Source organism: Aptenodytes patagonicus, chromosome 8, assembly GCF_965638725.1.
Source record: "Aptenodytes patagonicus chromosome 8, bAptPat1.pri.cur, whole genome shotgun sequence".
Classification (NCBI taxonomy): domain Eukaryota; kingdom Metazoa; phylum Chordata; class Aves; order Sphenisciformes; family Spheniscidae; genus Aptenodytes; species Aptenodytes patagonicus.
The window spans coordinates 4,886,390-4,910,020 of NC_134956.1; the positions used below are offsets into that span (position 1 = coordinate 4,886,390).

Sequence of the window (23,631 nt, forward strand, 5' to 3'; positions counted from 1 at the left end):
AGAAAATATTTTGCTTCAGCTGCTTCTTTCAGAGTTGTTTACATCAGATGAGCTACAATGTCACGCACAGATATGTAACACTTTATATCCTAACTCATCTTGCACTAGTCAGGAATACATATTACACCTAAAAAACATTTTCTCCCTCCTCTACAGCTGTCATGGTGCTACATCCAAGTTTGTCCCAAAACTCTGATTCTCCGAGACTTGTTTACAGATCTGAAGATAAGTTATTTAGTCTTCCATTCTGCTCCAAGAAAAACTGATCCTTTAAAAAATCAACCACCAGAATAATTAACTATATTCAAATTACATAATCTTCTATTTAGAGAGCAAAGCCAAAAGGAATTGTGTATCACAAAGTCCCCACAATCACAATACAAGGCGAATACAGAATGCCGGAGCTGGCCACAAGCCAGCTCTCCTCAAAATGTAGCACTTCTACACCTAACAGGGGAGTTTGCTCTTAGAGTGGGCATTTATCAATCCGGAGTGTGAACTCCGAGACACTGTTTAAAACGCTTTCAGAGGCACGCTCCGCCACTGCCTGCATCCACAAATAGCCTTTTTGCTGTTACAATCGTAAGAAGAAAAGCGTGTCTCTGTCTGGGGCAACTCTGAATGGAAGTTTTGCTACGTTTCTAAAAAGCAAACTCATGGTGCTTCATCAGCTACAGCCCACGGGGATACCTACTGCGATCTATCTCTATGCTGGTAGGATTCTGGGCAATTTTACTAATCTGATTACGCAGGGGAAAAAACATTCAAGAACCTGACCAGTGTTCAGATACTAACAGAACACCATGCCCAAGAGATTTTTTTCTTGTGTTTCGCTATCCCTATCCAAAAAAACTATACGCATGCCAAAGCAGTCCGCAGAAGTATTATCAACTTCAACGCTGTGGTGGGTAACTGTGAAAAGTCACTTCCTGGCTTCTTCTGCGACTTCGTCATACTTTGTCAATTTTTTAAAAACAATTACTATGCAACAATCTCTTTGGACTTTAAAAAAAAAAGGGGGGGGGGGAAGCTGGAACTCAGCGTTGTTGTTTTCTTAAATAAATGGCAATAGACTGACTCTTTACTTAAACTTGTGGTCTAATTCTCCCCTGCTATACTAAAAATTGAGATAGGCACTGTTTTCCTTTCTTCCAATCCACTGGGTTCTTTCCCTGTTCTCGTAAAACCTCTAAACATTATTATCTTGGACTACTACAGAAGCAAGGATACAGGATTTTGAAATCCTGCCACTATAAGCAGATTGAAAAGTTACTTGAATCACACTTTAGTTTTACCAGACTTTTTTTCAAGTAAAACAGTAGCAGGAAGACCATCAAACAACTCGTATGTACACTTTGTTCATGGGTTTCACCTTCCTCTGCTTTCCTCTGAGGTACTTGACAAACTTCTCCTCTTTTGCCCCTTGTTAAACTGGAGACATTTCACATTCACCTTCCTGATTTAAAGCAAAATGCCCTTCCTATACGTTTACTTTACATTCATCCTTGTTTCTTTGTTCCTAAAATTAAGCACTCCCCACCCAGCTCTCAGTACAGCCATAATGCTTTTCATATTTCTTACTCATCAGAACAGTCTGCCACTGAACCTTACAAAGCCGTGGTTCAGAAGCTGCCGTAACTCAAGCCATTCCCTGCATCTCTCAGATAACACACCCTAAAGACTACTCGCGAGGTTGAGGAAATGGCAGAATTTGAACCTCCTGTCTCTTGTGCTCTTTTTTTTTTTTCTCCCTTGGAGCACTCTGTTGACACTGCACTTTTACCCTCCACCTTTGATTCTTGATCATTTTTTATCCCTGTTAAAGCAAATCTAAGGTAAATCGCTTCAGTTCCTTCTCGAGCAGAAAAACCTTCTGCCACAGTCCAAGAAACTGGTAGACTGTGTCCTGCCACGTTCTTTTTGCAACAGACAGCACACTAAAATCACTCACTGACAAAGGCTATTCTGTGAATATTTTGTACTTTTGTCCAAATTCCATGGCTTTTTAGCTACTGAATAGGTAGTCAACAGCAGACCTTTATCATGACGCCACTCCTGTGCTGTTCCTGTTCTGTCCCACCTAGCAACAGTCAGTAAAACTTTCAATTCTTCCGCAGCACCACCGCACTCTCCTATGTTGATATGCAACATTAACACTTTCTCCATTGCCACAGCTATCCTTACAGAAAGTCGTACTTTCTACACATTGCAGTCTTATAATCTGTCCTGCACAAAGGTCTTGATATCAGCAGTCACATAATCTTAGTTATGTAGGAAGACCTCAAATTTCCTCCTGTTGCCAAAACTCCTGAAACACAGGCACATTTCAAAACAATCCCCTTATTCTTACTCCTATCAGTCACAGTTCTTTCACGGGTTTCCTATTTCTCTTCAGACTGGTTATTAGCTTACCTGGGGGCTTTTATCCACAGTACGTGTTGAATCTTACCTTATTCTGGTTTGGGGGGGACTTCAAAAACCGCAGCACCACACAGCGCTAAAGAAAGATAGGAAAGAATATGGTTTCGTTAGCATTTAAGTACATCATAATTTCTGAACAGCACAATTGTCTGATTCCCTAATCTCCCTCATCTGAGAAATTGAGGGAAAAAAAAAAGGCAAAATAGGCATTTTAGATGGTTATTTCACTCAACTTGAAATCAAACACTTCAACGTCTGTTCCCAGATTTGCCATCACTTTAACAAGGCAGCCACTCTGCGCTTCCAGTCACCAAGTGGAAGAGGGGAAATACCCCCTTTAGCTTATAGCACTGGTCTGAAAATCTGGTAAAACACAGCATGAAACAAACAAACAGAAAAACACCCTATCATTTTTGCGTCAAAGGTCCTTGGGAAAAAAAAAAAAGGAAGACCCACTCAGATATCATCTGCTTACAGCATCAGCACAGCATTACAAAATATTAAGGAGACACTGATCAGTTACCAGCAGTAGCTACACAGCTTTACTTATAAACACTAAAACCTGCTACTTCTAAACTTCCAAACAGTAAACATATAACACGGGAACAAATGCAGCAGGTTTCCAGATATTTTACCTTAAAAAGAAAAAAAAAATAAAATAATTAAAAAAAATCACTAATTTTTCTCATTTTTACAATTTCTATCAAATTTTGCAACAATTCAAAAACCTTCATATTTCCAAAGTATACAAATTCTAAATCATCCTCAGCCTTTATTTTTAAGAGTTCAGATAAAAATGTTCTGTGGATGTCCTAAGTAAATTAAGCCTTTCTCCTTAAGCCTATTAAGAGAGTGTCTTCCATCACACAAGTCACCTGAAGTATCTTTCTCTCAATCTTGCTGAAATTAACCATTACACTTGGTAAATAGACTTTTATATTAAAATCAAATTTTGACGTAGTATTGAGGAACCTGCAGCCTTACTAGGTGAGGCAACACACACCCTGCCTCGGATTAGTCAGTCTAAACATCTGATCTTCAAGATTATTTACTCCCACTGAGGTACTTCAGCCTATTCAGATAAGACGTGGATATAAACAGTTGGGCACCACAGTAGGTAAACACCAACAGCTGTTTTCTGGAGTTATCTCTTAGTCACTCAGTGTCTCCATGTGGACCTTTCCTAGACACACCAGAAAGGGCTACAGTCTAACTAAAGCACTACCAAAAAAGTACTAACACTCAGATTCCCTGACAAAGATAATGCAGACAAAACGTCATAGTTACACTTCAGGTTTATGGAATCTGAGCTTCTTCCCTACCAAATGACTTGCCATTAAAAAACCTCCCATAGCATGACAGCACCAGATATATTCCATATTTCAGGGCTGAAAGCTGTCTCTGGACAGTGCTGAGTGGGAGAGAGCTGCGGTTATCTTTAATTACTAACATGTAGAGAAAGAGCAGGAGGAGAAAAGCAAAACAGATGACAATGTGTAATTCAAAATACTAGCAAAACAAGATCCGGATTCAGACATTGCTAGTGAAACCCAGAAACAGCCCCTTCAATATCTAAAAAGTCTCAAGCCAGCATACATCTCATAGTTCACCTACATCCAGAAAACACTCTCAGGTAAAAGGATACTTTGCTGAATTTTGATTCAAGTTGTCCTGCAAGATCTCAAGAGCATGAGTGTCACAACAACAACAACAACAACAACAACAACAAACTAGATAAATTAAACACTAATTATAATCACTTGGATTTGACAAGATTGCTGGGTGACACTTTTTCTCCCATTATGACCGACACATGGGTAACAGCTCAGGTCTGATGAGCCTGTACGCTCTGTGTATGCAGTATGTTATTTTTACAGTGTTTCAACTGTTTGGATCCCCCACTTTAGATATTCATAAACAAGTGGATCAGCGATGGAGTGATCTGATCATCACATCTCATCAATTCGGTAACTTGATTCTGTAGTATTTCAAGGGTGTTGTAGATGTTTATCTATTAATCAGCTCCCAGCCAACAAGCTTCCAACCACCACTCTGGAAAATCCGATTGCTCTCACAGGACTCACTACAGTATTTTTTCATTACCAAATCATTTCTGAAGAGGCATGCTAGGATAAAATGGCCAAAAAAATATGTGGCCAAAGAAGAACACACTGCTTGTCTAAAGGTGTCAAAAGGAAACAGAGCGAAGTTCAAACAAAACTTTTCAGTCACAGATACACTTCAACCAGTCGGCCTGCACTGTGCCTTCGTAAGGCTATTAGATGATCGGAGTAAAAAAAACAAAACAAAACCCAGACCACTTTTTTTCTTTTTTGGGGGGACGTTTTCAGCTAGATCCATCCCTTTGTGCAATTCAACACATGGTTACACAAATACACTGCCACAGTTAACCCATCAGATGTCAAAGATGCCAACTGCTTCAGAATTATTACCACTGAAAATATTGGTCCACGTTTTTCATGCTATTGCATTACTGAGTCACTTGACTGATTCTTTGCTTGGAAATATTGTGGGTGGTTGTTACCATGAGGTTTTTTTGTCAGTTATCTTAAATGCCTTAGATTTTTTTTCTATTTACAGATTGAACATCAAAGATGTAACATGCTTATCTGCATGCAATAGAATGGCCCAAATCCAGAAAAGAACAGATTTCTTAAGAGGTTGTCACTACTCCTTAGCACTTTGAGAATCAGATCAACTAGGTCCTAACGCTCCCTAAATTTCATTCTCTACATGCAGCTCTGTGAGCCCTTCCACTGCTTGCCACTTCCATCAATGCACTATTACCATCAAAGTGTTTAGTTAATTGGATAATAGTCCCATACAGACAAAAAGATGAAAAAAACAGGCTGCAAAATCAAGCAGAGAAAAAAAAGAAACAATTCATGGAGGTCAGCAAATGTAACATGAAACATTAAGAGGCTTCCCATCTTTTGAAGAAGCAAGACAAGCTAGAAAAACAGCAAATTCAAAGGAAGAATTCTGTCTACAATTTTTTTTTTTTAAATCCGGCAGCCCTTTCTCTGCAAGTATGTTCAGTATCCAGTTAGTGACAAAAGACTAAAAAAAAAAAAGCCATCAGAATATCAGATGTGACTGCTCTTACTCTCCAAATACAGAATTTAAGTGTGACTCACATGAGAGCACAGCAGTTTGATAACAGATAACAACTGTTCTTACTGGCATCCAGGACCATACTAGGGCTACGACAAAAACCATTTCCAATTGTTACAGAAAACTCAAAACAAACGATAGCAACTAGGATACCGAAACTGGTGTGTCTCAAAACATCCACAATCGCTTGGCTGCCGAGATGATGTAATCGGGAGCCTGTGTTCTGGAGGAGCACTATCTCAAGCCACAGCGTTTTGAGACTCCAGCCTTAAGCTTAAGGTCCCACCAAGAAAGGCAAACACCTCTTTAGCACCCTATCATGAAACAATTGTTTGGGTTAAATAATAACTGGAAGTTAGTGGCTGCCAATAAAGAGACAAAGCTGTGGGAGGGGCTGCGAAAATGTACTCAAAGTAGTCACTGGCATCACAGAAACACACAGATGAGTACACACAACTCTCGTCCCAGTGTATCTTGGGAAAAAATAGTTTGCTGGTCTTAGTCCCCATGAAGGTTATCTGCAAGAATTTTTCTTCTCCAAAGCAGTTACTACAGCTATTATTTTAATCTTACTTAGTGAAATCCAAACCCAAAGTAATCCTTGGTAGTTAGGCCAAAATATGACTGGCATCAATCCAGGTACTTTGGATTAGGCAGCAGCATTATGAAACCAGGATAAAAGCTTACATTTATTTCTTTACAGCTTGATGTTTGATATTGGCCCTATATTTTCCCAAAATGTTTGCTAAATTTCATTGTCATAAGATAAAGCTACCATGCAGGCCTCCTGAACTGAAGAGTTTTCACAAGTTAAACACAATTGGGGCAAACCTATAATCTTGATATTCCCCTTCAGAGAAAAGCCTTGTTTGGATCACTGAGGTTTTTTCAAGTTTCCATCTCTTGCTACATTATTAACAAAATCTGTATAAGAACTGGTGCCAGTGAAAGAAACAGGAGAATTTGTATAAAAGCAAGCTCAAATGCTAGTAAAATTGTTTAGAAGCACAGAAAGACGTGCACTTTCCTTCTGCTGTTACCACCTCAGCTCACATGGTTTTAAAATAAGCTTCTGTATGAAAATATGAAGAATTAGCCTGTCCAAACACACAGCCTGGGAAACATCACTTCGGCTTCTGCTTTTCCAAATAAGCAGGTTCATGTCATTTGTTATTACTCTATTATTATTCTGAACAGCATGCACTGTGTTTTTGTCTAGAGGCAAAGCGTTACTCTAACATCTAGTTCTGCAACTGCCCAGTATAACTAGAAAAGATTCTTATCTAGTTGATTACCAACTTGTGTTCACATACGCAAGATCTACTGGTAGAAACCAAGGCACTTGGGGAAAAAACTTTTTAAGTCCCAAAAGGAAATCCACTCCCCTCTTCCCATCTCCCTCATCTCCCTCACTCTGCACCGTCTCATAAACTGTGGCATCTAAAAACTCACCAGTATTTTTGTAAGCACTATACTCAATTTTACATCACAAAGTTACCTACCTGTCTACTATATGCTGTTGTCAATACATTTATTTCAAAAAGGCACACAATATACAAGCAGAACAAGAAAACCCACATTTGTTTTGAAGTTGTCCATATAAAAGTCATGAGCTTCCAATCGTAAACAACATGGGGGAAAACGCTCTCAAAGACTGGTAACAAATCTTTCCCTACAATTATTACTATACTATTTGTTGCAACCAATTACACACACACCAACAACAACTACTACCTAAGGAGATGATGATGGGAAGTCGACTACTTTCAGAGAGAATGGTGCCTGAAAAGGCTCTTGAATTTCTTTATACAGTAAAAACTGGTTGTTTAACTCATTGTCTCTTGCTGAACCTGAAGAGCTATCAAAACTTACCGAACACAGCTCTAAGTGTGCCAAACCTTCTATCACCGTTGCAGTTATTCAATGCAACCTAATCACGGTGGATTTATGACAGTGTACAGCAATGACACCTACAGAAAGTGCATTCTATCTAAATTTCAGTCAAAGGGAGGGAGAGGGGTTAAATTACACCAAACTGCTATTCAAAGCCCTACTTGAATGTGATGATATGCAAATACTAATTGCTAATACAGTTTCAACGGTACTAAAGATGAACTACAGAACTATTTTGCTGATATTAAGCTATTTCTGCAGTAGCACGTTGGAGCTGCATGCAGTATATGCCAACTAAAAAAAAAAAGTATTCTTTTATTCCAAATTTACATTCCACAACCCCTTCAATTCCAACTCTAGTTTGAGGGATTTAAACAGAAAACAGTGGTTTTCTATTCAGAAAATGCAATTTCTGGGAAGGAGGCAAATGGACAAAGAGGCGTCATCTTCATATCTCAGAAGAGACAGCTGCACAGAAGAGAGTTCCTTCTTTTGAGAATGAATAAAACTCAGTAAAAACATGCCCACTACGCTGCCCAGGCACTTCAGTCAAAGCTTACCTTTATGATACTCAAGACATTTTTAAAGATCTCCTCATCCAGGGTGCCAGCGTGCTGTGCAATGTGGAGGGATGTGGGAGATTAAAACAAACTAAGCACTGGAAAATTTTGCAGCTTTTGAATGAAGTACACATAGTAATATTGTATACAAGTGGTGTTTTGCAACCCAGTTTTGTTCTGTATGAGGTGGGTAAGATCACACAAAACAAAGTGAGGAAAGCTACATTTCCTGCCAGTATAGAGGAAGTTTAGCAATTGCTCACACAAAGTGCAAGGAAGCATTAAAAAATCGGAACAATACTCTTTTATTTAGCATAGGAGTCCCTTAAGAACAATCTTTTTATTTCTGTACATGAATAAAGACTTTCTGGCATAGCACCTGGCTTGACACCATTCAGTATCTTAAACCATTATTTGGAAGCAACCACCACCACGACACTTGTTTTCTTTAGCACAGAGCTCACAGCTTGCATCAGACTTCAGGTACTCAATTCCACTTTTTTTCCTGCTTGCTTATGATCTAGATTCCCATGATAGTTAAGTACTAACTCAGGTTTCACTTTATAGCTAAGCTTTGTATAACCTTGAAATATGCAGATGGTACCAATTCCAAGAGAATTTTACAATTGCATTAGCCACGAGTGAGAAGGAAATGTTTGCCCTTCAGCTAAGCCACCTAATCACAGTACCTGAAATGATATCAAGTGATACACCCACGGGTACTAGGTGGAAACGCCTCTATCAGAGAGAGAACAGAACGAATAAACATATTGATGCCTGGCCCTCAGCATACATTACTACAGCCTGGGTAACACGGTAGATGTCCCTGACATCCTAGCTGTTAAAAACAAGCAAGAAAAAACCTGGTCCTTAACATTTAACAGTGTATCAAATACCTCATCCATCTGTCAAACCCGTGAGTTACACCAACAAGAACGTGAAACGTACTAAGCTTCCTTCCTTTAAACTGCTCTAAACCTCCAGCTATCAGCAACATACACTTTCCACCATTAAGCTGCCCAGTCAGCTTCTGGTATGTTGGGGAAACAAGGCGTTTCAGGAAAATATTAATAGGGCGGGGAGGAAATAAGTCAAAACAGTAAGAGGGATTAGAGTGAAGTTAAGTAATAAAATGGAGAGTTAGAACACGTTAATAATGCCAAGTATCCTGAACACCTCAGCTAGAAGAAACCTAGGCAAGTCTTGGCCAACTATTCAATCAAATGCAGCGTCTCTGTTCCTTCCTGAGCAAAACCAGGAGGTCAGAACGTGGTTATTGCGTATCTCGGAAGTAATACACTGAGGCAAAGAAAACACCCGCTGAAAGGTTGGAAGGGAGGAAAGAACCGAAGGAGTGAATAAAATGGGCTATTAGACTGACCACTTGTATATAGCTTATGGGTCAGCCAAGTTACTTCCACCAAAACAACCAACTCACTACTGCTGTCAACTGAGGGAAGATACACGTGCAGCACAGAAAAGGCGAAGTGTAGTCTTAGGAACTCCACCATCACTACATTTACCAAACACTTATAACAGACAAAAAAAAATGCTTTTTAGATAACGACTTGATCTCATGAACTGCGAAAAGAAACTCATACGAGTTTGAGCTAGCACAGAACCCAAACAGAAAAAAACAAGACTGTTTTTACTCAAGGCTAACTACCTCCTGAGCTTGTCTGCAAAACTGGGATTCGTTTTGCATTTTCATTGCGTATAGCCTTCAGCATTCTCCAAAGTCACTCAACAAAAGAAAAACAGGCATAAAGTGGAGTTTGAATTTCCAAAGAAAGTCACCAGAGGACAAGTCTGCTCCAACACTCTATTATTAGCAAACTAAGAAGACACCTCTGAAAAAAGTATTCTGGGGGGAGAAGAGAGTGGTGTTGCTGCCGCTACAGGTAAAGTATCGCTGTCGTATTACATTAGAGTACTAGACCTAAAATTCTCAGTGTTTCTGTCTCCCATCTCCTTCCACACACATGCTGTGTTTTCCTATCTGCATCTACAAAACCTAAGGCACTAACATGATAAGAAAAGTTTTAATTGCTGCCTTTCTACTCTTTCTCCTCTCTACATTCAGCCCCGCTGCCCAGTGCCACCTTCCCTTTCACTTTATGGAAGGTACTACCAAACTGCACTGCATTCAGAGCATTCTTTCAGTGCAGAAACCTGGTAAAGCCAAGGAAAAAGTAAATTTAACCACACTAGTGCAATATGGAATTGAAATCCCAATATGGAATTAAAATTCTGTATAGATGGTGACTCAAGCTGTTTGCTTTTTTGGGGTCAAAAAAAGCTTTGCAGATAATCCACAGAACTAGAAGTGCTTCCAACTTTTAATTCTTCGTTTATAGTAAAAGCTTTGTAGATTGTACTCAAGTGGGGTTAGTCCAATTAGTTATGACATCTACAATCACAGTTGTACCAGTTTAGCCAAAGAACCAAATACAAACAAATACAAAACTGTCTTCCTTTTTTTCCAGTGACCATAGATGTGTATTTAAATATCAGTTAACCAAGGTTAACACAAGGACACGTAGTTTCATACAGGTGTCACAAAGGGTCCCGAATTCCAACTCAAACTGGTGATTGCCTCCTCTTCCTAAAAACTTAATTGTTGTTTACAGCAAGGCAGACATCTCTTCCTTTCTTTTCCACTGATGACACACCCTGATCGCATACTTGGCTTTTCAACTGGTTTTTATAGCTGCTTGCTTCAGTAAATTTGGGCAGAAGCTCCTCTACTCGCTTTAAATAAATAAATAAATAAATAAAAGAATAAATAAATAAATAAATAAAAGCAATTACAACTAGGAAAGAAGGAACAAAGCAATATATTGTGTTTAGCCACCAACCTGTTTTCTTGTCCTTTTTCTAAGTAGGCAAAGGGTATGCAGGTGTGGGTTTTCTGCTAGACAATGTTTAGGTATGCGTACCCCCAAAAGAACACAACGCTGGAGAAACCAGGTCAAAGAAATGCCCTACAAACTAGCAAAAAAGCAGAAGAGGTTTTAATGGCCCTTAATCCCCATTAAAGTTCATGCTGGAATCTCAGTCCAACTCGCTTACATGTAGCTTTGCTTCCTCCAGAAAATTCTACAGAATCAGATGCAAAACTCCTCCCTGTATTACATCACATAGCCTTGGTGAATCTTTCGGATACATCCAGAGCATGAAATCCATCAGACATAAGAATTAGCGTAGGTTTGGAATTCAAATAGAAGAATCTTCTCAAGGATAACAAAAATGTTTAAGCTCAAGTCTTACCAAAACTATGTCTTTCCCATTAGTCAAAATAAAATTCAATAAATACAAGTTGCATCTTACCTTTTCTGATAACTTCTTACTGTGAAAGAACCCAGACACCATAACTTGGCCATATTTTAAATCAGAGTAATACTCAGAGAAGGCCATTGTTAATAAGCTATTGTATTTATACTCGCAAGGAACAGCAACTAGTTTTTCAGTATTTTTTCCCCCACCTGAAGACTCTTTTATACAGGAATCAGCAGTCTATTCTATATTTCCTTGAAATCAAGACATTCATAGATGTTAATTCACTATTCCACAAACATTAAAAAAAAAAAAAAAAACAACCCCCACACAAAAACCAGAACGCAACTGAACAAAATCTGCTTTATAGTCAGGGATCTGGAATTTCTCAGGAACGACTTGGAAGTTTTGGGGGCAATACTTTACTTACAGTAATTTCAATAGGACAAAACAGATTCAGCCAACTCCACATAGAAAAACAATAGAAGACGAAACAGGACACGCAGGTTTTTGAAGTTGTACAAAATGACATCATCAGAAAAAGTGCCTTAAGAAGATTCTCTCAGCAAGACAGCAATTAATGATCAGCATCACTCCCTTTCTGCCAAACAAGACCAAATAGGAAAGCTGCAACTAGCTAGTAATTCTGACCATAAGCTTTTCACTCTTTCAGCAAAAAACCCTGTGTCTAAACATACAATCTTGTTAATGGTCCTCTTTCAAAGAACGACTATTACAACAAAATTTTCCACTAGGAATAAATTGTCATTATGCTTAAAAACAAACCAACCAACCAAAACTATTGAAAACTATTTCATATTGCAAAAGCACTATTAGGAACAATTATCTAGCCTGATTTGAAACAAAGCACCCCCTCATAAGTAGAATTCTTTTATTCCAAAAACGAAAACCAAATCCATCTCCCCCATATCCGAAAGCATCTTTCTGCACACACTTTGCAGCCATCACAATGCAGCTGCCAGCAGAAGCACCTACAGTTATAGCGAAACCAAAGACGCAACTAAAAGGCAAGATACCCCTCTCTCCTAGCAACCTCTGCTCTCTACAGTCCCTACAAAGCCAGAGCAAGGATCAGGAAGGATGCCTGTGAAAGCAGCACTGTGATAGCCTCCATCTTTACCCATATGTCTCGAAGGAGGAAAAAAAAAAAAAAAAAAGAAAAAAAAAAAGAAAAAAAAAGGAAAACAAAATCACAAAGAAGAGCCAGATATTACTCACTTACTACAGGCACCAACTTTGGGAATCTTCTGCAAGTTTGATTATCTGACTTGACTCCCCCACCCAGTCTCCTTAGCTCTGCTTTATTTACCTTCTCCAGCTACCCTCCCCCCCCCTTTTCTATTTCGTAAGCTTATGTATGCTCTGGAAATGGTTTACACATTTACTAATGTAAGTCCCATACCAAATCCCAAGGATAGCTGTTAGAGCTGCAAGCGCTCCAAGACAAGTTGTCGATTATTACTAACAATCAAAGCATCTGAAGATACAAACCACAACCTCTTGCAAGCACACACCAAGGTTTCTCTAGACCATCTCGTCAAATAAAAAAACAAGCTGGGAAAAACACCCTCCTGTTTTCTTGTACCACCCTCCAGTAGTCACCCTGAAACGCAAGCTTAATGTTCAAACCTGTTTTAATATGAAGCATTTGGTTACCATAATATCCCAACATGCAAAAAATAAAAATGAGTAGAAATCAACCGCAGTGACGCACAGGAGGAATGTACATACTTTATCTCATAAAGCAAAAACTGGAGATTGCAAGCATGTGTTTCAACAGTGAAAGGAAATACAAGTCATTATTTCTAGAGTTGCTTACACTACTTTCTACAAACATCTCCTGAAGCCTTTTGAAATGAAGTGTTAAGTGCCTCTGTAAAAGCAAACAACTGATTAAAACGCAGAACTACAAATGAGGATTTCCAGCTGACTTCTGAAAAACCAGGTATCTCCACCTTAGAAAGAGCCAACAGCTACAAGAAGATAACTGTTCTACAGCAGTCCCTCTGAACCCTCTCTACTGCTCAAGAGTAGAGAGAAGGAGGGAAAGCGTGGTTTAGCCCTCTTTTTAAATCAGAAGCCAAATTCAATGTGGAAGGAGCGACACTCCAATAAAAATGCAGGGAGTAAGAAGCATCCTTTCTAAACTGCCTGGCTGCCTGTGATGGTGCTTGGTTCGGGTTTTGTAGAGCTATATCTGTACTGCTGCACTTTACGCATCTCTGAGATGGCAACTAGAACAAGCAACCGGACAATTCACTGGATGGTGCGAAGGGTGGTAAATAAGTTATTTGAAGAGGATACTGTGATTCAATCAAATATTCAAAACTGCAACCTATGGACAAGGATCACATAGACACTGCCTGAATGAACTTGCAGTTTTTGTGTACTTCAGAGTGGACCGTCTCAAGTGCTGTCTTCAGGAATCAAATGGAGTTGCCAGTTGTATTTCTCACTAAAGTCATGAGGTAGGAAAGCTTTGTTCATTTTCTACTAGAAGCATTTCAGCAGGCTGCAAGATTATACAAAGGCTTTTTGACCACAATGCAGTTTCAATTTGGATTAACTTAATCACAGCTGCAATAAAAACCAACAGGAAAAGCTTTATCAACAGAGAAATTTGTACCATAATATTGTATGTCTTCCAGAATTTTAGATTCATCAGAACTGAAACTTTAAAAAGCCATGAAAGCAGAAGTTGAGTATGCACCGAGTAAGCAAGCATCCAGAGATAACAACGGTAACTGGAAACGCTCAGCAGGCATTCCATCTTTATTCATCAGATCACTTTCTAAATGCTGGAGAACTAATTAAAGTAACTCTGTAAAACTATCACTGTAAGAAGAGACATGTTGACTAGACCATGCCCTGCCTAAGCCCTCTCTTCTTAACTGCACAAATAACGAACAGAGATGCACTTGCAGTGATTTCGGCCACTCATTTCAGTGCGGCATTCCGCAGGCTGTAGGAGCGCAGGCACACAGGGAGACTTGTCACTGTTGCATTCTGCAGGATCAGTAACTGGTAAGTGGAAACAGCACATCAAGCAGTGCTTTACAACACTTTCACCAAAACAACAGAGCACGTTCCACAGAATGCCAATGTCTGACTGTCAGACAAACCTTTGTCTATATGCCACCATTCAAAGGGCACTGGACAAAACGGTTGCATGTTGCCTGCGTCTAGGGCTTATCAGCTCATCACTAGCAGAGCTATTAGTTGGGCACGTGACTTTTCTATGACCAAGTTTTTAATTTTGGTACTGTACTAACTCTGAATTAACAGTGCGTTACGTTCATGTCTTAAAGGGAAAGACACAGGGAACGGAGCAAACCAAAGAAATAAGCATAGCCTTAAACACATGAGAGCACCATGAACTGATGATGCACACCTTGTTCCTCTTACTCTTCACCCTCAATCCAGACGCACTCCACACAACCAAGAACAAGAGCGTCCATCCAGGCTGCCTGCTCACCCCAGCCCAAACACCCTGTGCTTGCTACATGAACTTGCACGGTACCCGTTATCAGTGCTTCAAAGAGCGGTCCAGAGGGCAGGAGTTGAAACAAAACTCCCTGGGTCTTACTTCATAAGGGGCGAAGAAGCTCATGCCCTCTTCTCCAGAAGGACAGGGATAATTTTTTTGTTTTGTTTTGTCATTTTGTTTTTTTAAAACTGCTCAGATCTTCCAGAACAAGCAAGGAAGAGAGGTTCAGATCTACAGAGACAGGGACAAGCTTCCTCCCCGCATTCCAAAACACCGTAACACATCAAAAGGGAGAACATGGAAACAACAAGCGCACACAGTTCCACCCTGGCCTCTCACTTACAACCCCGGCACCTTGTATCTGAGTATCCATTGATGTCTCCCTTGCCACAACCAAATCCCCGTCCCCCCCACTAGCATTTATATGCAAAAAACATGAACTGCAGAGATACAGAATGAAACAAGGACAGTTAAAATGAAATTCACTGTCTTAGTTATGCTGCTGTTCTGTTCACACAAACCTGAGAATGACTTGACATCAGATCACAAGAACGATGATTAATCATGCAAGTATGTCCTGTTCGTAAGAGACACAAAGTAACAATTAGCATCTAAACAGTATTTTATACGCTCCTATTTTACAAGAGTTCGCCATCAGCAGACACAAAGCTCTAAGATGGAAGCTTTACTGGTTCAAAGCTGTCTATAAAGGAAAAATCATATCTATTTCACTTTTACTCTTTCTTAAAGCTTTAGCATCTTGTTAAAAAGAGAACTGACACACTCAGCAACTGTTCTGAATCTCTGGCAGACTTCCTCGCTTTCCAGGTCTTTAAAGATATCACAATTACATCACTATTAATCCATTATGCATTCTGATCCCTATCATTCAGTGACTATTTTTTAAACTGTCTTTTTCAAAATTTAGACAGGAAACAAAATCATGCACTTTCTTTCTGTAGCAAAAATATCTTTTAAAAAATATTTTATATAAAGAAAGAGAAGGAAGAAACAAGAGCTACAGAAGCGCCCCTCCACAGAAATTTGGATAGCACTGTAAGATTTCCAGCATTTTCTCAAGACTTGATATTTGTTAACATTTTTTACATCTAGTTTATGCTTACAATACAGAAAACAGACATCAAAAGAATCCAGTATTTTCAGCCATTCATTTAGACGTTATAAAAAAAAAAAAATGGTTCTCAGGATTCAACTCTTACTGTAGGGTTTTTTTTCCACATAAAGCCTACATTTTATCATTTTGACTTTACTGGTTTTAGATCTATGAAGTATCAAGAACATTCTGTGGCAAATCCATACCAGAATTTAAACCGAAATACATTTTTAAGGCAAAAAATAGCCACAAGTACTTTTTAGAAGAAGAATAAACTCTTTCAAGGGACACGTATCCCAATACATTAAGTTATACACACACAAGTGGGGCAAGAATACAGTAACAGCAGTCAAACGAACACATGCTTTTTAAACTGACATAGAATCTCCTTGATTTGATTTAGCTTCATTTAATCGTTACTGCTCACCAAAATGCTGAATCTATTTTACTTCATTTAATTAGGAAAAAAATAATAATAAAAAAATCAACAAAAAACCCAGCCAAAAAAACCCCAAAGGGTAAATCGAAGCACAGGGATGAAACGACTGGCCCATTCACACAGAGGTCTACGGCCAAACCAGAAACCGAAATTATATTCCGGAGTCCCAATTCAGCACTGCAAGCAAGCGTTCAAACTCTCGTATAGAAAGAGCCAGTGACAAAAGGAAAAACATTCCTTCTCCAGATTTCTTTCTTCTGTCGCGCTTACACGTACACGGGGGTTATGATAGAAAAGGGAGTTTTTAGTACTTTTCCTCACAACTCCCGCTTCCAGACGACAGCTGTCTAGTCATCAGCTGCCTTCCCTTCCACTACTTCTGCTGCCAAACCCACACAAGCCGTACGAGAGAACCACGGAAAACGCCTGCTCATCTCCCCCAAAGGACGGGCACGGTTTCCCCGCACGCTCCCGCCGGCACGCAAACACTCCGCGGCTGGAATGGAAAACTACTTCGGGAGAGAAAGGAGGGGAGGGCGGCGGGGCCGGGCGGCCGCTCCCGCCGAAGGAGAGGCCCGAGCACCTGGAGGCACCCGCCTGGAGAGGCGCCCCGCCGGGCAGGGGCAGGGCCGCCGGGGACCCCCGCCCTCCCGACCGGTCCGCGGCCTATGGAGACCCCGGCGCGGCCCCAGCCCCTGAGGGAGCGCGGCGACGCGGGCCCAGCGGGTCGGGGGAGGGGCGCCCGCGCGCCGCCGGCCGTTACCCGCCGCAGCCCCCCCTCCCCCCCCACCTGGCAGTGGGAGACGACGAGGCTCTGGTTGCCTTCCCCGTGGTACTTCCATTCATTCTCATCCATCTTCTCCACTTCCATGCCCGGCCCGGGCCGCCGCCGCCGCGCCCCGTGGGGACGGTGCCTGCCGCCGGCCCGCCGCGCTCACGCCTCCACCATCGCGGCTGCGCGCCGCCCTCCCGCAGGAAGTCCCGCCCTCCGCCAGAGAGGCGGGGCGGGGCGCCGGCCCGGCCCGCCGCGCGCGCGCCGGGCGACCATCTTAGCGCCGGGTAGCTCCGCCCGCCGCCATCGTTGAGCGGGGCAGAAAGTAACGGCCGCAGAGGCGGGGGCGCGGGAGGCCGCTCTGCCCCCGGCCCGCGAGTTAGGCGGGCGCTAGAAACGCCCCGCAGCTCCGGTTCTCTTCGTTCACCCTCGGCCGCGCCAGGCGGCGGAGCGCCGGGAGAGACCCTTCAGGCGCCCCTTCCGCGGCGAGAGCGGCCGGCCCCGGCCCCGCGGCCTTCCCGCACCGCTCCAGCCGCTGCCAGGCGCCCTCCCCCCGGCACTCGCTCCATTTCGGAGTCGTGCACGGCGCAAGAAGGCGGAGAGCCCAGGCCAGCGCCCGGCGCGGCACCGCCGTGCGTCCGCTGCTCAGAGGTCGCTGAGCAGAAACGGGGGGGGAAAGCATCTTCCCCCAGAAGGAGAGGACTTGTGTTGGTTGCCCAGCGAACGTATTCGGATACTGCACTGTAGAAAATGAGTTTGCACCTGCAACGGAGGTTTTTCAGATGATCAAACACTCAAAAAAGTGGAGTTTTACCTTAGGGGGTTTGTTTCCTGCTAAGGCTCTTTGGAAGGTTACAGAGTGGGTTTTTTTTTTTTGATAAAAGAGTAGCAACACTCATGTTTGCTGGTGTAGTCAGCATGTCTCCGAGTAACTTTCTGTGCTTCAATACACCAGGTCTTTCAAAGAGAGATGTTAGAAGCATAAAGATGAAAATAAATATGTAACATTCTTTAAAAAAAAAAATTAAAACATTAAGCTTTTTTCCTCACCATTACCACCACAGCTCAATGTAGTTTCACAAAGTGCCTCAACACACACCCACCTACATGTAAACACACACATATATGATGTGCAGTAAATCTAAGACAAATTATCTAAATGTCCAAATTCCCTATCACAAATACAGAATTAAATTCTAGATCCCTTAATCCAGTCCATTTTATCACTACGAGTTTTGACTACAAACAGCAAAACTTAAATTACCATTTTAAAATCATCACTGAGGGCTCTCTGAAACTCCCCCCTTTCTTTCTTCCTCACGAGGCACTCCATGGCAGGAGCCAAACTGACACATCAGAAGCTAACTAACACAAGTTTTCCTCCATATAACGAACATTTGTATAATTTGGATAGTACCCAAATTTGACCCTGTATTAGTCTTCTAAAAAAGTCAAAGTGAAGAAAATGATGCCTTTTTATTTTTAAAGGAGAGAGAAGATGCACCTAGAAGGCTGAAAATAAAACCTGCATAAATCTGCAATGAGTCATTGATCCTTTTTTTAAATGTGTGGTGGTGCTGTAACTTAAATAATTTATAATCTGACTACAACTTTGAAAAAAAAAAGTGGGGGTTAAACAATTCATACTTTTCTTTTTGCCAAAATACTGACTGATAAGCACTTAACTTTCCCTTTTATTTAACATTATCCTATATGCGCCTACATTAAAAATCCCGGCTCCTTTGGCCATTTAATAAAGACAAAAATAATGACAGAGTGATGTTTAAAGTATGTTTCTGTCACCTCTTCTGTGTTTGCAAAGTTTCTTCATGTTGTGTAACAACAAATGGATATATAAAACATACAAGAATTTACCATACTTATCCTGACTTACCAGAAGTGTTATTAACGAAGTTTCACTCAGGACTATGGGTAAGATTGTGGTATTTATGATGCCTGCATTAAAAATTAACCGTACTTCAGAGAAATAGTATGTGGACACTTACTAGGCTTACATGGAGAAATACAAAAGCAAATAATATCAATATATTGTGTTGCAAATGGCAGAACTAATTTGTCTCAATTTTAAAAGGAACTCTAGTATAGCAAGCTGATTCATTTTCTATTCTCTCATACTTCTGAAAAAGGTACATCTACAGAGGAAGAAAAATGAAGTAGAGGTTCTGAGTGCAAGGGTAAACACACTGAGAACACCCGAGTTTTAACATAGTCCCTCTCTCTAGCAGGTCACCTCCCCTCTTCACCTTTTCCTCCGGCATTCCATGGTGCAGAACTACCACTTGGGCACGTTGCGGGGGTGTGCTGAAAACACATTGGTCAAACTTGGAAAACTGGGGGGACAAAAGCCTATTAACATATTATTTCTCTCCCCATTGTCAGTTTTTAAATATTACTCATTTCACGTATTATCTACAATGTGCTTGAACTGAAATATCTTAAGCTTTTGTGCCATTAATGATGTTGAAGTATTGCTTGACTGGCATTCCTCCAACATGGCTGTCTTGCGGTACGACTACAGCTTGTGTGGGCATACCTGGATCGGTTTTAATTAGCTGCCTTGAGGACTGCTAGCACAGAGCTCAGCAACCTTCAAAATCCATCTGAGGATCTCAGTAGACGACCAGGTGTTCTATGGTATTTTAGTATGTAAATAAGCTAGTTTAAAACTGCATCAGGAACGCGTAAGGTAACGGTACCTTCAGTTCTACAGCTCCCACTTAATCCCCTCACCATTTCTTCTTTGATGTAACATGAGGGAGTCACACAGGCGTGAAGCACCACAGGCCTGAAACACATTTCTGTTTCTCTAGGTCCTGTAACTGCATCGGGTGGCTATGCTTTATGTCACAATTCCTGTTTCTTGGGATTCTTCTGTGTTGTGCATACAAAAAAAAATTTAAGGTAAATAATCAATAGATTTTAAATCAGTGGGTACACTATACTTAACTGTGCAGATATTCTCAAATAAAAAGATAAAGTGGCCCAATATCACAGATCATATGACGTTAAGAATAAGCTAGTAAATACCAACACATAAGGCTACTGTCAAACAGATTTGCAACTAAAAATGAGAAAACAGCCATCCTGTCTCTTTACATGAAGAAGACAGACAACAATACATTAACTAATATAAAATTTCTTCCCACCCTATCTTCTATCATCCCATGTTTGTAGTTTTTGCTTGTTTTTAAATGACATTTAAACTATGGTACTGAGTTGACATCTTCAGTTTATTCATCCCAGCTCCGCTGGGTCATGCCTGCTATACAGACCGTTACTCTGCCAAAGCCCGCCAAAACACGATTCCCCTCCCAACTTCAGCTCTAAACCTTTGCTGCGTCCTTTTCCCAGGCATGCCTCAGCGCTATCAATGCTGGACTCTCACGTATGCCATCTTTTACAACTTGTAAGTTTATCAGGGAATGAGAATGAAATGGTAAAAACAGTTCACTTACTCACTTTGAGGAAGAAAAAAACGTATCAGGCAAGTATTTCTTGTTAATATTCTGATGGCTACAGAAAGCTCATTAAATCCAGATCTGAGGAAAAAAATAGCATTACTTGAGACTCATTATAAAATTGGGTGCCAATAATACAAAGATCATCTAAGCTTATGAGAAGGATTTTTGTGATAATAGCTACATCTTAGTTCTCCAGGTTCCTAAATTGAAAGGCTTCTATAAAAGAGAGGATATTTTGTTCTTTATGAAAAGAATAAGCATGACACAAAAGATCCTATCCTGGGACCTAGAAATGTCTGCCTGGAGAAATTAGGTTTAAAAAAAAAAAATCACAAATTCAAGGCAGTGAGTCCAAGAATACTGAATGGACATGATAATATGACAATGAAATTGTGCTACAAAATACTATTACTATTTTTTTTAAACTACTGCACCATTTTCAGTTTTCAAAAGATGCAATTGTCATGCTTAAATAAGACTGACAGTTTTATATTTTTATTATGCTCAGACCATCAAAAATGGAGTATACTTATGTAACTCACACCTCATTAAAATTTTAGAACTTTGCTTTTTTTCTTTTACCAGGATGATACCACTGCTCCATGCCATAGTTTTTTTCTTGAATCCGTGGCTTATCTATGTAATTTCATATACATACTAGAAATGCAGGAAATCTCATGCTCCAACTGTCATTTCACCATCTCAGACTGACTGAGAAACACTGACTTAACAAAGGAAAAAAAGATTAGAATAGGACTGGAGTGTGTCATTTGATGGCTTTTTTAGAAAGCATCTTCAAACCACAATAAATTATTTTAAAAACTAAGCAAATCAATGGCTTCAGGAATAGGACTGTAAGTAGCAAGAAAGGTGACTTAAGGTCAATGAAGATAAAGCCACATGTGTGTTGTTAACAGACAAGAGCTTGCACAAACTTACCCAGCCATCAATAACCACAGATGTGAATAAACAGACATTATAACTACTAAGATGTTTAATTGCTACATACAGTCTGAGGAAGGAAATGAAGTTACAGACACAGCATAAATAACTTCTCCGTACAGTATATATAACTCCAAAGAATTGCCAAGACAGACTTTTTTTTTTTTTACACATAGACAAGATAATTAAATACTGTTTTCCATGCACAGGAGTCCTGAACATTTATTGAGGAAAAAAATACAAATAATTACTGGGGGGGGGAGGGGGGCAACCCAAAAACCAAACAAACGAAACAGTGTTGTGGTGAATTTTTGGGACCAGTAAGAGAAAATATATGGAAAAGAAGATCTAAGATAGAAACTGTAGGAGGTCTTTAAAGAAGAATGCTATGGTAGAAATCCTAGTAGCTTTGACAGGGTATTACAGCAGAATGGAACAAGACCAACCCCATCTAAGCACCTCCTTAAAGTCTGTTCTTACAGCCTTTAATCCTGTGGGCAAGGAAGGAAAGATGAAGGAATAAAGAGCTTTTAGGTCTTGCCTTGTATTAAGTGACGTACCCGCGACTGGAAAACAAAATGCTCTTTACGTAAAGAGGTGAAAGCGAACTACCAGAGCAGACTCAGTAGCCTGGTCAGAAGTCACATAGAAGCAATATTTTTGCTGCTTTCAGGACAGGCTAACGCTTCCTATTGCAGATACTTTGCTGTTAATGTTATACTATTTGCTCATGATCAAACACCCTCTTGCAACATATAACTGCCCCTGGGAATACACCTTATTGTCTCGTATCACAAACACACCTTGTGTTTAGTCCTTGGACCTGTTAATGGTTAAAGGAGAGCACATCTTAAACTTCTTTTTGACATAAGCCCTATGTGACCATCTTTAAATAGGGAAAAGAACATGTGTATTAATCTGATTTTCTGCTAAACTGCCATCATTCGGCAATGCACTTCTGTGGAAAAGCCTTGAAACCTTCTCCGTTAAAACTTTTAGTTCACCAAGTACAAGGTCTCCAGAAGATAAATTACAAATTGACGTAAACTGGTCACACATTACCTTTCAGTTTATACCCAGAAACACCAAACTGTGTAACAATATCTGGGGATGGTACAGAAGGACCGAGCAGCAGTTTCTTTTGTACACTTACTGATAAATTCAGATTTATGTTCCCTGACACAGCTATCAAATACTTTAAAAGACCTAATTCCTTAAATTCATACACACCACATTTTATTGACTGTAATGCTAATAATTTTGGAGTGATCTCTGTATTCAAATGGCAGCATACAAAATGAATGCTCCCCCTCAACTCCCTTGCAGAACCCAGTTTACCAGAATCATCACAATTGAAATCAATAAACAGAACTACATTTTCAAGAGACATTTTCTCAAACTTTAAACCTTAGATTATCTGTCATCTCCAATACATAAACACAGATATAATGCACTTTCACAAGCAGAGAAGCCAACATAAATGCTATGCTATCTCAAAAGAGTGATCTTGTTCTCCTTTTCAAATCTGGCTGTATATTCCTGTGCCCCCTCTTTGCATTGCCCTTAGCACATTTACATCCATGTGGAATGTTAGAACAGATTATTCATCAAATAAATGGTCAGGTTTTCTTGGGTGGGATTTTTTTTTTTCCTTTTTTTTTTTTTTTTTAAATTCTTTACTTGACTCAGCAAACCAGTATGACTATGTAACATGTCACACAAGTCCTCCAGCCATCATTAAAGAAGGAATGGGAACACAACCAAAACCTGTGGGGTGTGCAGGATTAGCCATTTTGTTGCTAGCTCATTCTCAGGCCAGATTAAGCTGATTATGAAACTGTACTTTTAGCAGCGCTGCAGAACCTCCTAGCAGGATGAACGTGTGGGGGCCCTTTCAAGGAAAGAAGAAAACGTACAGAATGACCAGATATTTCTGGGCATGCTCTGAAAAAGCAGTAGAGAGCACATCACCAAATAAATACTTTGGGAGAGAGAACTATATCATTCATTGAGCAGTCCATGAGCTGTCACTTACAGGTTTTTTGGGTTGGTTTTTTTGGTTGTTTGTTTTTTGTTTGTTTTTTCTCTC

The 23,631-nt window shown here is 40.3% G+C and overlaps 1 protein-coding gene across 2 annotated transcripts in view; it reads right to left on the reverse strand.

Moving 5' to 3' along the window:
* Window positions 1-17,265, reverse strand: part of IPPK (inositol-pentakisphosphate 2-kinase) — a 34,747-nt gene extending 17,482 nt beyond the window's left edge. Inside the window, exons 1-2 of one of the 2 annotated variants that reach the window (XM_076346032.1) lie at window positions 17,137-17,265; window positions 2,450-2,497 (exon numbers count right to left, since the gene is read on the reverse strand). In XM_076346032.1, coding sequence (XP_076202147.1) covers window positions 2,450-2,497; window positions 17,137-17,217 — 129 coding nt within the window. In that variant the 5' untranslated portion in view covers window positions 17,218-17,265. Of the gene's footprint in view, window positions 1-2,449; window positions 2,498-15,314; window positions 15,340-17,136 lie in introns of those variants that run through there. The other variant, XM_076346033.1, reaches the window with a different exon arrangement.
* Between the last annotated feature and the right edge of the window lie 6,366 nt (window positions 17,266-23,631).